At 42.5% G+C, this 19157-nt stretch overlaps 1 protein-coding gene across 12 annotated transcripts in view; it reads right to left on the bottom strand.

Moving 5' to 3' along the window:
• The window catches only part of RAPGEF4 (Rap guanine nucleotide exchange factor 4), a 283291-nt gene that overhangs the window by 120828 nt on the left and 143306 nt on the right, over positions 1 to 19157 (bottom strand). For 11 of the 12 annotated variants that reach the window (XM_025460193.3, XM_025460194.3, XM_049106225.1 and 8 more), the window contains one exon: positions 2553 to 2625. In XM_025460193.3, the coding sequence (XP_025315978.1) occupies positions 2553 to 2625 (73 nt within the window). Of the gene's footprint in view, positions 1 to 2552; positions 2626 to 16914; positions 16933 to 19157 lie in introns of those variants that run through there. The other variant, XM_025460196.3, reaches the window with a different exon arrangement.

Raw genomic sequence — 19157 nt, 5'->3', positions numbered from 1 at the left:
AATCATTAAAATGTTTTGAGCAACAGAGGATAAGGAGGGTCTGTTCAGGAGAAAAGGAGGGTCTGTTCAAATGAAAAGAGACTTAAAACATAAAAATCAGATGCATGAGCATGGTCCTTGAAGTCCAGTTTGAGCAAAGAGCTATAAAGACATTCCATTTGGAAAATCTGAGTATGGACTCAGTAGTTGATGTGATTAAGGAAAATCACACCAGTTATTAGGTGTGATAATGATGTTGTAGCTATGCATGGAAAAATCTTTATTTCAAAACTATCTGCTGAAGTCTTTGGGGTGAAATGTCTGTATGTGAATAGAAGAAGGAAATAAGGCCAATATTTAAAGTATTAAGATGCATATTGTTATTAATAAATCCTATTTAAGCATTAGAATATTAATGGTAATTAAAAGGATGAAGACATGGATGTTAACCATATCATTCTGTATGTTTGAATTTTTTCACAATAAAAAGTAAATTTAAAAAATTCTATATAAGTCAAGTGTAAGTCAGATGTAGGGTAGACCAAGGGAGAGATACTGAAGGTTCACAGCCAATTGAGTCATTCTTGCCCTCAGGTCAAGAGCGACGAGGCCCTTGGCCTAGTGGCTGCAGAGGGAACAGAAAGGAAAAAAAACATGAACCTTGCAAAGGAAGGAGCAAAGGACCGGATGGGTGATTAAGTTCAGTGCATGAAGGCGACAGAAGTGAGGGCTCTAGAGTGGTTGAGGTTCAGAGCCTGGTACAGGAGAAGAACAGGGCAGGGAGGAATGCAGATGTGGGAGGAGGGATGGGTTTTGTGGGAATCAGGATGTATTCTGTTACTGACACTGTGAGTTTAAGAGACCAGCAAAACATCCAGGTGGAAAGAGAACCAGCAGTCCTTTGGAAAGTTAGGCCACCATGGGAAGAATCGGAGGTATTGGTTCAGGACGTTTGTATCCATTGTAAGAAAGGATGGTCATGGGGAGAGTATAAAGAACAGAAGAGGAAACCTGCCAAGACTGGACTCTTGGGTACAACCTAAACTTCTGGCTGAGAGGAAGAGGTACCTGTGGAAGAGACCAAATGACCAAGTAGCCAGAGAGATACCAGACAGCCAGGATCATGCAGTGGAGCCTAGGAACTAAGGGAGAAGGGAGTCTGAACATGGAAAGTCTTACTCAAAGGCAGAGAGATGGTGAACAATGATGATGGAGGCTGGTGTTGGTTCGTCACTGGAGACTTTAGATGGTTTGAGTCAAGAGGTATGGGGCAGAAGTCAGACTTAGAGGGCTTAAGAGTGACCAGTGGGGAGGAAATAATAGCTAATGTCACTGGGGTGCTCACTCTATGCCTGGGGCCTCTAAGCACTTGACATGTTTTGCTTCATTTAATCCTCACAATGGTCTTGTGAGGAAACCAAGGCACAGAGAGAGATGAAGTGTGTTGTCTGAGGTCACACAGAGAGGAGACAGCACAGCTGGGATTTCAACTAAAGGACTCCTGGTGAGCTGGTCATCCCTTCATCAGCCAGGAAAGAAAACACAAGAACACGGGAAGGAAGAACAGGAAAGAAAGACCTATCTTTGAACCACCACCACCACCCCAGCCCCGCCCCTGCCAGACCCCCACCCCAAGGACAGAAGAAAAACAGAGAGAGAGAGAGAGAGAAAGAGAGAGCGAGCAAGCAGAGGCTATGAGGCGGAGGGCAGGGAATGTGATCTTGGTCAAGCAAGGAGGACGATCACCGTAGAGTGACAAGTCTGGCAGTAAGTGGGAACTGCAGAAGCTAGAGAGAGGATTTGAAGGGTGAGTCTTGCTCAGAAGACCCTGGCGTGAAGGCACCACGTGGTTCATCATGCTGTTTAGTTGCTGAAGTGCGACAGCTCCAAAAACCCAGCACTGGGCACCTTGCCACCCATACACGTTCAAGAGCCAAATAAGAGGACTCAGCACAAGCCACTCCCAGGGCCAGTAATGAGCATTAAAAAGATGCTCTTGATACCGGTGAACAGACAGATTCAGGAGGCAGGATTTCTTTGAATCTAGTGGGTACCCATGAGAAAAAGAGTATCGCAGAGAAAGACGTCCCGTCTTTTATGAAAAGCCAGAGACTGGTTGCATAAGAGGCCTGGAATTTGAAGGAGCCATGATTTACAAAGAATAAATAATGACTCACACTGCTTCTCTCCTACACCAATAGCATCAAAATAGCAAGAGGTGGGGCTCTCAGGTGTCTAGATGTGACTGAGACAAATACAATTCAGAAATCCTATTTTTAAAAGAGCATAGAAATACTAGGTTTCACCATAAAATGGAGAGATTTTGAGAGAGCACTTTAAGTATGAAGTTCCAACTGGTACCAGAGCATACCTCCATCAGCTAAGACCACAAAATAATAGTATATTAACAACTTTTAAAAATAACTCAAGTGTGGGCTGGCAGGTCTGTTTATCCACAAAAGAGTCTGGAGACTTACTCTGTCAAGCTGGTGTAGGACATATTTTTTTGTCATATGAAAACACATACCGCACGACAAATTTTTAGATACAAAATGCTCACATTTTCCACTTACTGTCATTGTTAGAGCCCGTTTCCATAACACCATAAGGAGGAGCCAGAAGTCCTGCCATGTACTGTCGATATTTCTGAAAGACAAGATTGTAAACTCAATGCACAGATATTTACTCACTCGGAGCATTCATTTATTTACACACTAAAAAGCAGAAATGTTGGGTGTCAGTAGGCATCTGACTCTAGTATTTACAAAGCCATGAAATGTGCTGTCTGGGATCTGTGCTCTAAATAAAGATGCTGTGCTGTAAAAGGTCTTCCTGGATAAGGCTGAAAGCACCCCGTGTCCCTGCCCAGGGAGGGGCTAATACCCCAGCCAGTTCTTTTAAGTACCTGTGACTGACTAACCCAATTGCGTGGGTCTTTACCCTCCCCCTCCACCTCTTGCCCTGCTTTTCACTCCGGCAAACACATGCTCAGGTTTTTGTTGGAGGCAGAGACACTTGGATTTTATAGATGCAGATACAAATAATTGTGCTCCCTTCTTAATAGGTGAATAGCACCGAATCAGCTTTCTTTCAGAGTAAAAAGAAATGCATCTCTGGAAAACGTCTGTTTTGAAAGAAGCTGATTCGCTTCCATTTACCTACTTCCTTTTACACTGTACACCTGCCCGTTACGTGACCCCTAAAGAACTTTTGGTATGTTGTCAAATAGAATGGTTTGGCTTCATTTAGAACGATTTGGATTCCTCTGAATTGTATTCCCCTGATCCTTGGTCCAGGCATGCCTTAAAACCTGGGGCTCAGAGATATCCATTAGCCCCCAAAGTCTGTGCTGTTTTGAAGGGATAAGGTTTGGTGAGCAAAAAGCCACCAGAGAGCATCCACCAAGAAAAGGGTGACGTTTACAAAGAAGGCAAAATGGATATTAGACATTGTGTCTTCTCAGGTAATAAATACAGCCTCCTCCCCTCTTAGAATGAAAGCCAGGCAATTTTATTTATTGCATGGTGTCATGTATATTTATGGTTTATAATTATGATGACACATAAATGTTAAACAGCGTCAAAAGAATCAACACTCTGTAATGTGCTTGTGGGTTACACAGGCGTCAGCAGAAAAGCCTTCATCTGTAGCAATGGGCAGCTGGTGATATGCAGTGTTTGAGCAAACATCTGGCCCATTTGGTAGATTTGAATGGTGTTTGTAATGTAACATTGACAATTTCTCAAAAGAACCTTCTTCTAGTCAAGATGTGACTAGCTTTTTTTTTTTTTTAATCCCTTTTTTGCCTCATTCTGAGGCAACTATACTAACACCTGCATGCAAACATTAAAAATCACGATTTTCTCTGCCTTTGAGTTAACTAATCACTCAAACATACCCACAGGACTAATCTATCACCCTGAATTCCTGACATTTCCTTTGACAGCTTCCCAGTTCTGATTCTCTTCTTTCTTATGCCACCATCTACTCTTCTTCCTCACGAGAGAGCATTGATTAAGCACGTTTCTGGGCACAATATTATGCTGGACTCTGAACAAAACAGGCTTATAGAGAGCAGATGGGGATGTGCTCTAAAAAGGTTTTGTGATCCCCTACAGCCTTTTGAATTATTCTTCTTACTGTTAGCAATTCCTTACCAGGCTCTTTAAAAGAAATAATTCTATGTTAAATTAAAGGAGCAATTTTGCCTTGCTTGGAAATGTTTTGGATGTGGTGGATGTTCTTTGTCTCAGGTACCTCAATGTCAGTTCCCATGAGCTCCATGGAAGGACCTCCCTGACCCCTCAATGAATGGGCCTTTGCCTTCCTTTAGCTGCACAGCACTTGGTCTGTTGTTCATTCATAGAGCACAGGAACAGGGCTGCTGCTCCAGGAACAGAAAATAGGGCAGCCCTTGAGCAATCAGAAGGTGGACCAGATTTAGGATGTGTATGTACTGAACACCTACTGTGTGCAGGCAATGTCCTAAGCACAGGGCTCATTGCAGAGAACAAGCAGACAGGCCCTTTGCTCTTGTGAAGTGTCTATCTCTGCAACATACCTGTTGAATTTTAGAATTTTTATGGAGAATTTCAAACATGTATAAAAATAGAATAACACATACCTAATGTCCACCTCAATAATTATTAACTTATGACCAATGTTGTTTCCTCTACACTCCTATCCACCTGCTACCTCTGGAATTATTTTGAAACAAATACCATATATCATGCTTTTTGATTCATAAATATTTCAGTAGCTATCTCTGAAAGGCAAGAGCTCTTTTTTTTTCCCCAAACAAAACTACAATACCACTATCACAACTAAGAAATGTAACATTTCCATAATATCCATTTGATGTTCAAATTTCTGTTTCATAAATGTGATTGTGAATTTAACTCATAAAGTACTTTATTTAATAAGACATTGGTTTCAGTAGAATAAATTCTGGTATACAGGGAATGCAAAAACAGGGCTGAAATGTTTGTTTGTTTGTTTATTTATTTATTTATAGATTTTTATTTATTTATTCATAAGAGACACAGAGAGAGAGAGAGAGAGAGGCAGAGACACAGGCAGAGGGAGAAGCAGGCTCCTCACAGGGAGCCCAATGTGGGACTCGATCCCGGGACTCAGGGATCACCCCCTGAGCAAAGGCAGATGCTCAACCACTGAGCCATCCAGGTGACCCCGGGATGAAATTTTAATATGTATCCTAGGGGTGCCTGGGTGGCTCGGTCAGTGAAGCATCAGACTCTATTTCAGCTTAGGTCATGATCTTGGGGTCGAGGGATCCAGGCCCATGTTGGGCTCCATGCACAGCAGGGAGTCTGCTTGAGATTCTCTCCCTCTCCCTTTGCCCCTTACCTACCATGAGTGTACATGCACACACACTCTCTCTCAAATAAATAAATAAATCTTAAAAAATTTTTAGTGTCTATAAATAAAAAGCCAACCTTTTAAAATTGATGGGGCATTTTTTAGAAAACATTCACTACAGCAGGAAAGTTGATTTCTTATGTACCATCGTGCGGTACACCCTATATTAATTAGGATAAAAACAGCTAACTAAAATAAAATCTAAATCAGAAAATAGATCAGAAAATTGGGATTCCTAAATAAATTGCCTACTGCTTGATCTTTGGGCAGCACGTCATTTTCCAAGCACCAGTTAAAAAGCAGTCTGTAAAAGAATATATCATACGAAAAGACGTAGAGCCTCATTCATAACAGAAAGGCACTTAAAACCATAGTGCGATGTCATTTTTCACTTGTCCGATTTGATAAAGTTTCAAAAAATTTACTAACACACAATTAGTTATCTCATACATTGCTTCCGGGAGTATAAAATGAGACAATCTCAGCGGAAGGTAATTTGGAAGTATCCATCACATTATATGTCTGTTTCCTTTGAGCATAGAACCTCCCCTAGAGCTCCCGAAATACCTGAATACACATGCAAACATGTGTATCTGTCTGTAACAGCAAACAAAACTACAGCAACGTCAAACAGGAAATAACTCAAATGTCCACAAGCAGATGGCACCTGGGCGCTTCCTGATGAAGAGATGATGCTGGAAATTTTATGTAGCCATGAGTGAAGCAGCACCACCCGCTGACATAGGATGATCTCCACAATATAATGTGAAATTAAAAAAAGGCAAACCATAGCACTGTGTGCAGAGTATGCCACCATTTGGTGGGGATAAAAGAATAGATGTGCGTATGTGAATATTCATAAAGATTTACAATTCTAAAGATTTGTAAATGCATAGACTATCTCTGGACATATACAACAAGAAAGTTATAACAAAGACTGCCTCTGGGAAAGAGATCTGGGTGGCTAAGGGTCACATGGGAGAGAGACTTAGTTGTCTCTGTTCATCACCCACTGTGGCTGCTGGCATGGACTGGTGGTGCTGGCTTGCAGTGGCAATTCAGCATCAACCATCAGAGTGTGTATGGGGCCTGGCAGCACGGGATAATGATGGCAGTGCACTGGACAGCTCTTCTCTCTTACACATGTGGAGGTGGGAGTAATTCCCTTTATGTGTGTGTTTTTTTTTAAAGATTTTATTTATTTATTCATGAGAGACACAGAGAGAGAGGCAGAGACACAGGCAGAGGGAGAAGCAGGCTCCATGCAGGGAGCCTGATGTGGGACTCGATCCCAGGACTGTGGGATCATGCCCTGAGTCGAAGACAGGGGCTCAACCGCTGAGCCACCCAGGTGTCCCGGGAGTAATTCCCTTTGATCATACAATCCTCCAGAGGGGGGACTTGGGGGATTAGATACTGGGCTACCTTGTAATAGCGTTTATTGGCACTAAAGTAGTGAATTGAAAAAATGAGAGATGACTGTATTAGTAAACCTAGATGGTGGAGCCATTCATATCTTCATTGAAGTTTAAAAGCCACTTCAAGCTTTCTGAGAAACAGAATAAAACTAAAGGGAAGTCACCAAGGCTTCCAGCACAAGGTCAGCTTTAATCTTGAGTTGACAGTTTTTCTGAGGTGACTCAGCCACCTTTTCACGGTGGCTACTCAATGTCTCTCCCACATGCCTTCCATACCTTGGCTGCTGGGGTGTGCAGTGGCCTGGCTGAGGCCCCTGACAATGTCCTCCTTGGGGCCCTGGAGGGGCCTCTCTGTGCAAAGCCCTTTGTCTGGATCCCAACACATCCTAACACATCAATAGTTTAAATGGCCTCACTCAATCATTTTAAAATCACCACATGCACCTGGGAAAGGCTATGCCTTTAACTGCCACAGACACTTGTCTTCAATGTGGAAGGCCCCTGGCAGGAGGACTCTTCAACATTTCCATTCCCTAGCCCTCCATGACCTCTGAGAGCAGTTAGGACTTCAGTTCATATGACAAGAAAACCACAAGGGCCTTCGAGGGTCTAAGGAGAATCTGGTACGCTTCATTCTTAGGATCTACTCCTGGCTTTGCCTCTAGTCAGCGGGGTCAACTCAGACAAGTCTCCTGAGCATTCCAACTTCACTTCACCTCAAGTGGGTGCTCTGAATTAGACCCATGGCTCCTTGGACTGAACTCTGGGTTGCTTGGACGACCCTCAGGCAAGGAGGGCCAGCAGAACCTCAGCCCCGATGGCAACTAGAGTGTCTTCCTTTTAACTATTTTAAAAATTGGAGTTCCAAGACCAATTTCATCTGAAAGATGACTTTTGCTTCTTAAAATTAAAAGTTCAAAATCACAAGACAAACTCCTGAACTTCTAAGCCAGACCGATGTCACTCAAAGATTTCCGTGAAGAATCAACAAGGACCAATCTAGGATTTGTCTACCAAGTATTAAGGAGCCTACTCCGTTGGAAAGACTTCTATGGTGGAGAATTGGCCAAATTACAGGTTGCTTTGCACCTGAGAGGTTTATCAACAAAACTGGCGCTGGGAATTGAACTGAGACACACCACAGTGCAAGGCTGACCTTCTCCAGCTGAGGCGTGCAGGGCCCTAGAGCGGCACGCAGCAGGGCAGAGGAGATGTGACAGGGGTTAACAGAAGCTCTTCCTGGAGCTTAAATTTTATTCTACGTCAAGTAGTTTAAAGGATTACTTTTATACTTTTATATTACGGAGTAGAAAGCTAAATTTGCATAAATTTTAAAGATTAAAGCATGAGACTTCAAAGAAATTTTGAGCTTGCTGCTGGCTACTTCTAGCTACAAAGGGTCTGGACCCCGGGCAGTATGTATTGATTTCCTCTGCATTCAGGGAACTTCAGTGGAAAAAACCAGAACCTCTGATGTTATGAAAAGCGTGCAGACATCCGAACCGCACAAGAACCGGGTCTTAATTCTGATCCTACCACATGCGATCTGTATGAACTTGAGTAAGTTGGTCACCTCAGTTTCTTGGAATAAAGAGTCCCATCTTTCAAGGCCACTGGGAAAATGAGTAATAAAATCTATAAAAGTACACAGCACATGTTTAGGCACTTAATAAATAGTTGCCGATAATAATAAAAATAAACAACCAAGGATTCATCAAGATAATCACACTGTATTTGAGTTTTCCAAGCAGAGAGCCTTCAGCTTTAGGAAAGAACATTCTTGGCATGACATTCCTAAGGCTGCAGATATATGCAATGTAAAGACTTAATACATCTATTGGCTTGTTAAACAAGGTTGTGGAGGAACAGGAATTTAAGTAATAAATTTATAGGATAAGTAATAATTTTATAGGGTACTGCCGACTTTTATACCTACAAGGTAACACTGTCCAAAGAGAAAGGAAGGGCACGAGAGAGCAAGCCCAAAAATAATTTCACAAAAGTAAGTAGAGCCTTTCAGTCATCAGAACCATTTTATATTCAAAGAATATTTTTTAAAAAATGAACCTGTGAGTTATAATTGGCCAGTTTGTAAAGCCAAGTCAGTGTCTGTGGCTTGGAACAGAGGGAAGAGGGAAAGCAGAATGAGGGGTGTGGCATGCAGTAGAGGGGAGGGACAGCATCCTTGGGCTGGTGACGCCAAAAGCCTGTCCTTAAATCCAGGTGGAGATGTGCTACTGGCTATACTAATATTTTTGAAGAAGGGACAAAAGATGACAATCTCAGGCTGGAAGAGCAACCATGTGGTAAAAGGGGTGCCAGGGGGATAAATCCAGCTCTGCTCCACAAGCCTTCAGCCCCAGCCTGGGGCTGCTCCCACCCAGAGCTAGGGCTGCTTTTCTCTAATTTGCACCAAGTCTCCATATGAACAGCTGTAGTCCAGGAGCCAGAATACCAGAGCTGGGTGGCATCTGCTGGGGGAGGAGGCATAGCCATGATAAGTAACATTCTGAAAGGTCAGTCTGGGTTTACAAAGCAGGACTAACAGAATAAAGGAAGGCTGGCAGCTTGAACCCTAGCTGGACCCTTATGACAAGAGAAAATAAGGTCGTGATGGAGCAAGATGCCCTATTCTGCAGGTGAAGGTCTTCCTGACACACTGTATGGCCTTCTCTGAGTGTTCTTCAAGCTGCAGCCTGCTGCCAAGACCTATCCACAGGCTGCTAGCAGGAGCCTCCACAGGGGAGCCAGGGCAGGACACGGCTGTCACTACATTCCTGCCTGGTCAGAAGCAGCCAGGCTAAGATGTGGGCTCTGGGCATATTCCTTCCCAGAAACATCACCTCTGCTCCTCACCCCTCTTGCCTAGGAGATCAATAGGCTTCAGGGAAAGCATAAGTAGCATCCTTAGCCTGGAATATCAGTGCTAGAAAAGTATTAAAAACGGAAGCCACAAGGAGGACTGATAGGCATTGCTGTGAACACTTGGGGGAGAGGGGATGTGCTCAGAACAGGGACGTGCTAATAAGAGCTCGTGGCAGGGAGTGACCAGGATTGGGGCAGACTAGAAAAGGGCTGCTAGTGGGGGGGGGGGGGGCAGTGTCTGAGACTATGTCTTATCATAATGTCCCACTCATTGTATCTGTACTAGGTTCTCCCAACCTATTAAGGCCGAGTTCATAAAATGTAATGGCAAACAAGTCATCTATACTTTCTCTGAAAGCATTAGAATTTTGGGGGAGAAGAGCTTAGAAAAAGGATCTAACGTTTAGGCCCCCCTTTTTTCTGTTTCTCGGCAAGAGCTTTTTCATGACTTCCATATGACGTGTAATGTGTAAAGTGAAAATGGACATGGCACATTGCTCTAAAATCTCAGAAAGCCAGAGAATTCTCAAACATGTGAAAAGTAGGAAAGAAGGGGGGAAAGTAAAGCAGTTGTAAATGGAAACCTTCAAGCAGAACTTTTCTGTTTACCCTCTTAAAGTCATATGTACAGCTTCTCCCACAGCAAATCCCTGGCTGGCCTGGGTTTACCTCTTATGCCAAGTTATTCTGTTTCCTTGTTTCTCGATTTCTATAGCATCCGCATAATAGGGCTCAAAGAACTTCCATTGCCGCGTCTTCAATGATATTTAATTACATCCTTTGGTCCGAAGATAGATATTTCTAAATGGAGACAAAATTCTGCTTGCCAACTCCTGGCCATTTTTAATTCATGACTAACCTGCCAAGAGCAGTAGTTTGGAGCATGATAATCACAACAATAGCTCTAATCTGAGGAAGTTTTCCAACCCAAGTCGTTTAAGAGCCCTGGGCTAAAGCCCAAGCAAGATGACCCTGCAGGTAAGCAAATAAAGTCTCACTCAAAAAGCACCTATTTGAAATTCTCTCTCCTACTGGAGGGCGGTGGAGGGTGGGGCAAATTCAGATTTGAGAGAGGGTGAGAACACAGAATCTGAGGCTGGGGAGCCTTGGGGGTAAGGGGCAGAGGGCAGGGAGAAGAGCCTTCCAGGTAGACAGGGAACAGGTGTGCTGTTAAAGACTAGGCCAGTCTGGCAGGAGAGTCAGGACAAGGGTGCTGGGGGGAGGGGAAGGCGGCGAGGCCTTACCTACCTGGACAGGTAAGGCCCGTGGGTCACAGTAAGGATTCTGCACTTCATCCTGGAGCAACAGGGAGCGGTATAAGTAGAGAAGTGATAAGAACAGATAAGCATCTTTAAAAGATCATTCTGGCTGCGGCCTGGAGAATGGTTTTGATGGGAAAACAAAGAAGGTAGTGGGTCCTGAAGGGAGAGACAGGCCTGAACTAGGAGGAGAGGTGGGAGAGGGGGATGCGAAATAGGAGGTTAAAGTACTTGATTCCTAGAGGTGAAACAATGTCCAGCTACATACAGTGGACAATATTATAGGCTCAGATTTCTTGCTGAAGCACACTCAACACATCTATACTTTTAATATGACTAAAAAGTTTAGACACTTCTGGGAGCTTGCTGGAATGATTATGATTTCAGTAAGTACATACTCTGGATCTTTGAGTAATTAAGTTAGCCATGAGCTTCTCTTAGGGAAATTCAAATTGAAAGCAAGACACACACACACACACACAGTAGGTCAATGCTAAGACACTCACAGGGGGTCAATGTTAAGACACACACATAGTAGGTCAATGCTAAGACACACACACAGTAGGTTAGTGCTAAGACATACACAGTGGGTCAATGCTAAGACATATACAGACACAGTGGGTCAATGCTACTTAATTGAGTCATACACTAATTTGCTCAAGAGCTGGTATTGCATAGGCAATCCTCATGGCTCTCCTTTCACTAAGGCTTCACCTACTATAGTCCATCTGATGTATAAATATGACTATGCACGTTGGAAAAAAATAGCCTCTACTTCCTTGTTTATAGAAAAAACAGTTGACTGACATTTTATTTAACCATAACAATCTTTAAGGGTGATGGATATTAATATAGTTATCCTGAATTAGAATGATTGAGCCCAGCACTTATGAAACTAACAGGACTATCAGTAATACATATCATGGAAACATACAAATTCTAAGAACGTGCTATTTAAGCATTTGATCATACAGAATTAGGATGCATTGATAATTTAAAAACCTAAAATAAAGGATCATTTCACAGTAAGTAATAGCCCATGACTGTCATCCCATTAGAGCAAACCACCAACATTTTGCTTTTGTTTTTTGGCTCTACAATATACTGCACAAGGGGTAGTAGCAGAGCAGCAGGGACATGGTGAGTAGTGACTCAGGGGGTGCTATGGTCTGGATGTATTGTCCCAAATCTGTTAAGTTGAAATCCTAACACCTGATGTGATGATGGAGACTTTCTTAAGTCATGAGGGTGGAACCCTCACAAATGGGGTCTTATAAGAGGTCCCACAGTTTCCCCACCCCTCCTACCAAGTGAGGACACAATGAAAGTGCCATGCTGGCACCCTGACCTCAAACTTCCAACCTCCAGAACTGTGAGAAATAAATTTCTGGTATTTAGAAGCCACACGGGTTTTGTAATAGCAGCCCATATGGACAAAGAAAGAGAGGAAGACTTTCTGGCCTAAGTAGATATCAGAACTTCCCACTTCAGAGAAATGTCTTTAGTTTCTGGCTTCATCTCTCAAAACCTGAAACCATTGGAACATACGCATAGGCACTATGCATTTCTCCAGGTATTTTTTGAGTAAGTTTTTCTAGAAGCATCCATATGTAACTCACCTATCCTATCTCCTTAAATCCAATCCTATCCTGTGGCCCCTAGTGGGCATACAGTATCCTAGCTTTTGCCCTACACATGCACATTGCTCACTAGAATAGAAACTACACAAGGACAGTGATTTTTATCTATTGTAAACTGATGGAGCTCAATAGCCTGGAGTAGGCTACTTCTCAGTTTCAACTCTTCTTGACTTTTGGAGACTGTCTACATTGATTCACTCCCAACTCCTGCAGCTTTTCTGCCCACATACACATTTTTGCACGTACTTTCTTTATCGCCCTTCATTATCATTGTTTCTAAGATTTCTGCTTCAAGCTGCCATATACCACCTTGGAGCACCCTTGTCAATCCAATCTAATAGATCCCTACTGCATATATTTGGGAATCATGGTAGGAGAGTTGTGTGGTTTTGGAAGCTTCTGATCAGTATCCAATATTGCACGCCTTGAATCCCTGGAGTGGTTCCCTGGTTCCTATTGTCTCTCCGCTTTAGATAAACTGAACTCTGTTTCCCCTGCAGAGTGTGTTTGCTGGGGCCTCACCCAAGCCCCACACTTTCTGATTCCTTTCTATATCCTCAAACAACAGATTAGCCCCCCACCTCGTCTCCTAGCAGGAACGCTAGGAGGTGTCACTAATGGAGGCAGTGCTTTAGCCATTCTGGAAAACAAAGTAGAAGAGAACAGTATAGGGTCACGTGTCTGAGGGGGTATGAGAGTGGGCAGGCCTGAAAGAGTTGCGGGGGACACAAGCTTTAAGATCCAGGCAGGTGTGGTACCTCATCCTAGTTCTGTAAACCTCCGCCGGAGTGAACAAGACGTGCAAGGCACCACACAAAACTGGCCTCCACCTGTCCCTCCCACCTCAGTTCCCATGCCTCAGTTCCCCAGTCATACTGGCCCCTTTGAGATGTTTCAGCACAATGAGCTTTCCCCTTAGGCCTCCTGCACCTTCCTGCTGGCTGGAAAGTGCTTCCCCTCACTGGCTTTGCTGACATCTGCTCCCCTGCGCTTCCACACAGCTTTTTCAGCTTTTTTTTCCATCCTGAAACTGGGGAGGCTAAGTCCCCAGTTTATGTGAGTCTCTTGTCATTTGCTCTCTTGGCCTCGAATCATTGGTGTCGGTTTGTCCAGGGAATGTGCAGTTATGCCCCATATGTGTGTCCTGGCTTGATGCCTTTCTCCTCTGTTCCACTACAGGCTAATAGAGGCCAGAGGCCACAACTATGTCTCCCGCTGCATGCTTAGAACCCCAGAGCATGTTTAGAACCCCAGAGCACATAGCCTGCTACTATTTCCTTGAGTGAAGGAATTACTGAGAGAATTTGTTAACCACTCTGAGGTTCAGGTTCCTCAATAGTAAAAACCAGAAATATTACCACATACCCCTTACAATTGATGGAAGGACTGAATGAGGTAACCTACACAAAGCTCCTCCCAGCCTGAGCACACAATAAATATTGGTTCCCAGTCCCTCTACGTCATGATTTTTTTCTTGCCACCGATTCTGCTAAGGGGAACATTCCCATCTAAAACAAAACAAAACAAAACAAAACAAAACAAAACAAAACAAAACAAAACAAAAAAACAAAAAACAAAAAACAAAACAAAACAAAACAAAAGGCTTGAAAGAAAAACACATCTAATGCATGAAGATCTACAAAAGCAAATCTAATGACTTGTAGATATGATGAAAGAAGTTACTTGAGATCATATGATACACATGTTCAAATATCTCTGTGATATTTGTTTGCTTTTCATGAATAGGCTTCTTGCTTTCAGAGAACCGATAGTGGGAGCATGGAGATCAGTTGATGTTGATAAAAACAAAACCTAAATCTAACTCATCAAAATCTATGATACTAATCAATTTTGTAATTTAAAAGGAAGTACTTGGGGATAGAGTGGCCAGTCTGCTCCACCAGAATTAGCACCAAAACACACTCATTATTGAAAATTTAGTTTTAAGAGACCTATGTGTGAATCTTGCTGAAAAAACTGGCAACTGTATATAAATAGCTGAAGGTAGAAAATGATTAATTTTACATATCCAACTTCTTCTTTCCTTCCTTCCCACTTCCTCCTTCCTTCCTTCTTTCCTTTCTTCCTTCCTTTTCTTTTTTCTCTCTCTCTCTTTCTTTCTTTCTTTCTTTCTTTCTTTCTTTCTTTCTTTCTTTCTTTCTTTCTTTCTTTCTTTTCTTTCTTCTTCTCCTTCCTTCCTTCCTTCCTTCCTTCCTTCCTTCCTTCCTTCCTTCCTTCCTTTCTTTAAGATTTTATTTATTTATTCACAAGAGACACACAGAGAGAGAGGCAGAGAGATAGGTAGAGGGAGAAGCAGGCTCCTCACAGGGAGTCAATGTAGGACTCGAACCCAGGATCCTGAGATCACGCCCTGAGCAAAGGCAGATGCTCAACCGCTGAGCCACCCAGGAGTCCCTATCCAACTTATTTCTTTTAATAATTCTGCTTATTGCTGTTCCTTTCTAAGACACATCATTTTTTAATAAGTTTGCTGTTTGGTTTTATTTCCAACTCCTGTTCTCTTCTTTCTCTTCTTCTCCCTATCTTTATATCCCATCCTCCTTCCCTTTATACACATTTATAAAAATAAATTTTTACTTCTATAAAATAAATAAGAGCACATGATAAAAATTTAACTACAAGGAGTATAAATGGAAAAAAAATAATTATCTCCCTTAGTTACCCTCCACTTACTACTGACCTACCCAGTCCCACTGTCAAGTTAATCACTGTTGATATTCATTTCTTCTGCAATGTCCAAATATTTCTTTCTTCTTTCTTTCTTTCTTTCTCTTTCTTTCTTTCTTTCTTTCTTTCTTTCTTTCTTTCTTTCTTTATCTATCTATCTATCTATCTATCATCTATCTATCTATCTATCTATCTATCTATCTATCATCTACTGGCTTTAAACAAATGAGATCATTTGGTACATGATGTTTTGTCCCCCCCCCTCTCTCTCTCTCTCTGTCTCTGTCTCTAATAATGTATTTTGGATGGCTTTTCTGATCAGAACATATTTCCCCATTGCTTTTTTTGTTAGATACCTCATTTTGGGGCCATTTCCCCATTTAACCCAATTGGGGGAAATCTGGAATATATTGAATTTGCATTATCAAAATATCTTCCTTTATGTAAAGCAAAAAAATAAAGATCATATACACAGGTCTTATCAAGTGATGATTTCAGTTATATTCATGAAAATGAGATAGCACTGTAAAAATTTAATTCCAAGACAAACAAATATGCAAGCATATCACTCAGAAAATTTCTTTGATCTCTCTGATGGCTTTATCTAATTGGTGTTATTATGTTGTAACTCCTCTGACTGCCAACTGTATTATCTGTAACCTTGGCAAAGGCTTCCCATGTAATACAGATGAAGAAAAAAATATTGTGTGTATTCTCTCCTTTAACACTGTCAGATGAAAAAAGAAATGTAATTAAATTTTAATCTCTGTAAGTTTAAGAAGAATAGAAGTTGTAGAACATTATAGGTGGTGTTTGAATATTATTAGTGTTAAAAAACAGATTTATAGCTTTTGATAATTGTGGTTATATAAGAAAATATGATTATTCTAAGGAAACATGCCCTGAAGTATTTATTATTTAGGGGTAAAGGAGTATAATGTCTCACCTTACAAATGATTCAGAAAAAGAATAGAGAGAAAGGGAGGGGAAGAAAGAAGTAAATGGGGCAAAAGTAAATGGGGCAAAATGCAAACAGCAGAAGTGGAGTAGAGTCTAGGAGAGTTCTTTGTACTCTTCTTCCAACTTTTCTAGGTATACTTAAAATTATATCAAAATTATAAGTTACCAAAAAAGGAAAGGGAGTTGGGACTTAAAACTTAAAAGGATTACTCTTAATGCATTTATTCTGTCAACATCTGCCTTCCCCGACTCGACCCTGTCACAGGCTCTGCCTGCATTTCATAGGTCCAACTGCCTCTGCCTCTCCACACTTCCTTACTGGAATGGAAGCTCTATACCCACTGGCTGGGAAGGCCCAGAGCTGCCCCTGAGTACCATGTGCCCATGTATCTGGCATGTGGGGAGACGGGTGTAGCAGGTGGAAAGACAGCAAAACTACAAAGCCACAGACTTCCCCAAATCCCTCCTCACATGGCCCCCATGCCTGAACTTCCGTTGCCTTTACTCCTTGATGAGTATATATTCTTCTTCTTTTTTTTTTTTTTCTGGCCCTCAATGTGGTCCACAGCCTGCCTTGCCCTTGTCTACCTCTCTTCTCAAAGGGCTATTTCTTGTCCTGCTAACTCTAGCCTTAAATACTGCCTACACTTTACAGATGACCCAAAGCTATAATGCACTCTCCTAGTTTAATTTTTTGTTCTTTCACTGTTGGCAAACCCTACTCACCAGACCAGAGGATCCCCTTAGTCTCAGTGTCATTCTCTATCAAGCTGGAATTTTCTAGGTTCTTTTAGCAGGCATGCTGCTTGTTGGCCACTGCCCTTACAGCTTTTGTAACTAGGTTTTCTGGGAAGTGCATTCTGGCTTCCATGACGCCCAAGGACACCAGATGTCCCATCTCCAATGTTAATAGAGCCAAAGAGTCTAACTGTCCCACACAGATTAACCTTTGATCACACACAAAAACAAATTTCTGCTGCAATCTAGAAACTCAACTTCAAATGTCAATTCTCCATTCAGAATATGCCTACACTGGACTTTCCTATAAATGATCTCTATAGTGCTAGAAGGGGAGAAACAACTTTTCGACCAGTCAACACAAAAATCTAAGCAAGATGACACAAGTGTGTAATGCTTATGAAAATCCAAAGTATAAAACATGAATGTGTGTTTTCCAATATTTGCAATGCACAGATATTCTTGATTTTATTGCCAGTTTAAATATAATTCCTGATGTTTGTAAAATAACATTACATTTCTCCCCAGATCAATATATCTATAGCTTATAAGTAACATCTATTGAATACAATGATGTGTATTTAAACTTTGGGGGGAAATTATAGCATATTGCATCAGACAGAACAATCTTGAGAAGAGAGAATTTTAGGGAACAGAGGAGTGCATTGTTAAAAATTCCTTAGCAGCCTCACTGGAAAAGGAAATATTGCCAACCACTTTCCTGCATGGTATGCAGCTAACCCAGACAAAAAGGATTCTCCTTCCTTCAGTGAAAATGTCAAGCTGAAAACGACACCTTTAAGGACAGACATGGGGACAGCTCAGGATGAGGGCAGCCAGGTGAGGGACTCTAGTCTGGACCCCAGCTCCCAGAGGAATCTTATCTGAACCTCCTCCAACCACCCCCAACCCCTTCAGGTGATAACATTCTGGTTTATTCTCTGCTCTCTCCTTCAAGTGGAAGTGGGCTGCTCCAGCCTCTCTGCATCCCAGGGAGCTGAAATGCCTAGTTAAGTGCCTCTGTCTCATCTATGGGTGTAGGGAGCTGGCCAAAGGGACAGATTTGAGTCTAAGAGAGTATATTGACCAGAGCCCGTCCAAATGAGCCAACCAAATGACGCAGCCCTGAGGAAGGGATGGAGGTGGTGGAGAGGTTGGAGAAAAGAAAGGAGTAACTAGTGCTGCATCAAGAGAGCAAAGAGGCAGTGGTCTGGGGATACAGAATGTAAGGTGCATGCAATGGTGGCCAGTGGGATTCATTCACAGGGTGCAGGATTCAACAGCCACCTGGCATTTCTTCCTGGGTGTTGACTGTTTACATGCTCTCCACCTCCCTTCCAGATCTCTGTCCCCTTTTCCATCTTGATGTTTAACCCTCAAACTCACAATGCCTGCATGGGAATCATCCTGGTACCCACATTCCTCTTCTCAGTTTGGATCTGCTTCCCCAGACTAGACTCCATATGCTTATTTGCAGGTCACTCAGGTGCCCAGGTTCCAGCCTGTAGGCTGGCCCTCCGATGTTGCCAAATAACACAGCTCCTCTCCCCGAGGCCAGTCGCCAGGGAGCCCCTCCCCGCCTCCCCCCCCCCCCCCCCCCCCCCCCCCCCCGCCGCAACCCTGTCCTGCTGCCAGTCAAGCCTCTCACCTGCAATTTGACAGACATCACTTTGCACACTGTAGAGTTTGGTACACATGCTATTTATAAGTATCGAATGTAGTTGCTACACCAGGAAGTTAAGACACAGAGTGAAGAAGGCAATTCCAAAGATAACTTTCATTTAAAAGCCTCCCATTGAAATGAATGTTCACCTTTGTTTCAGTGAATTAATTTATCCCAATCTGGTTCTCAAGAGACTAACCCGGGTATGGTTGGTCTTTTGGGGGTGATAACAAAATGTTCTGAAATTGATTGTGGTGATGGTTATGCAGCCTACTGACCGCTATTGAATTGTACACTTGAGTGGGCAAATTGTATGGTATGTGAATTATGCCTCGATAAACCTGTTTTTTTTTTTTGTTTTTTTTTTTTAAAGAAAACACTATAAGGACTTTAGGATGTGAACCTAACCTACCAAATATATCCACCTGGCTGCTAGAGGGAGGGATCAGAAAAAGATGTGGGCAAGTCATTTTCTGGAAATCCTGGGTGGACCCTGCTGAAGCACACAGCCTGATTCCACCTGCATGAAGTCAAGTCTGACCATCCCTCCCGCAGGCAGCTCCCCACA

Source organism: Canis lupus, chromosome 36 (genome assembly GCF_003254725.2).
Source record: "Canis lupus dingo isolate Sandy chromosome 36, ASM325472v2, whole genome shotgun sequence".
In the NCBI taxonomy this organism is placed as follows: domain Eukaryota; kingdom Metazoa; phylum Chordata; class Mammalia; order Carnivora; family Canidae; genus Canis; species Canis lupus.
This window is presented reverse-complemented; position numbering and strand designations above follow the sequence as displayed.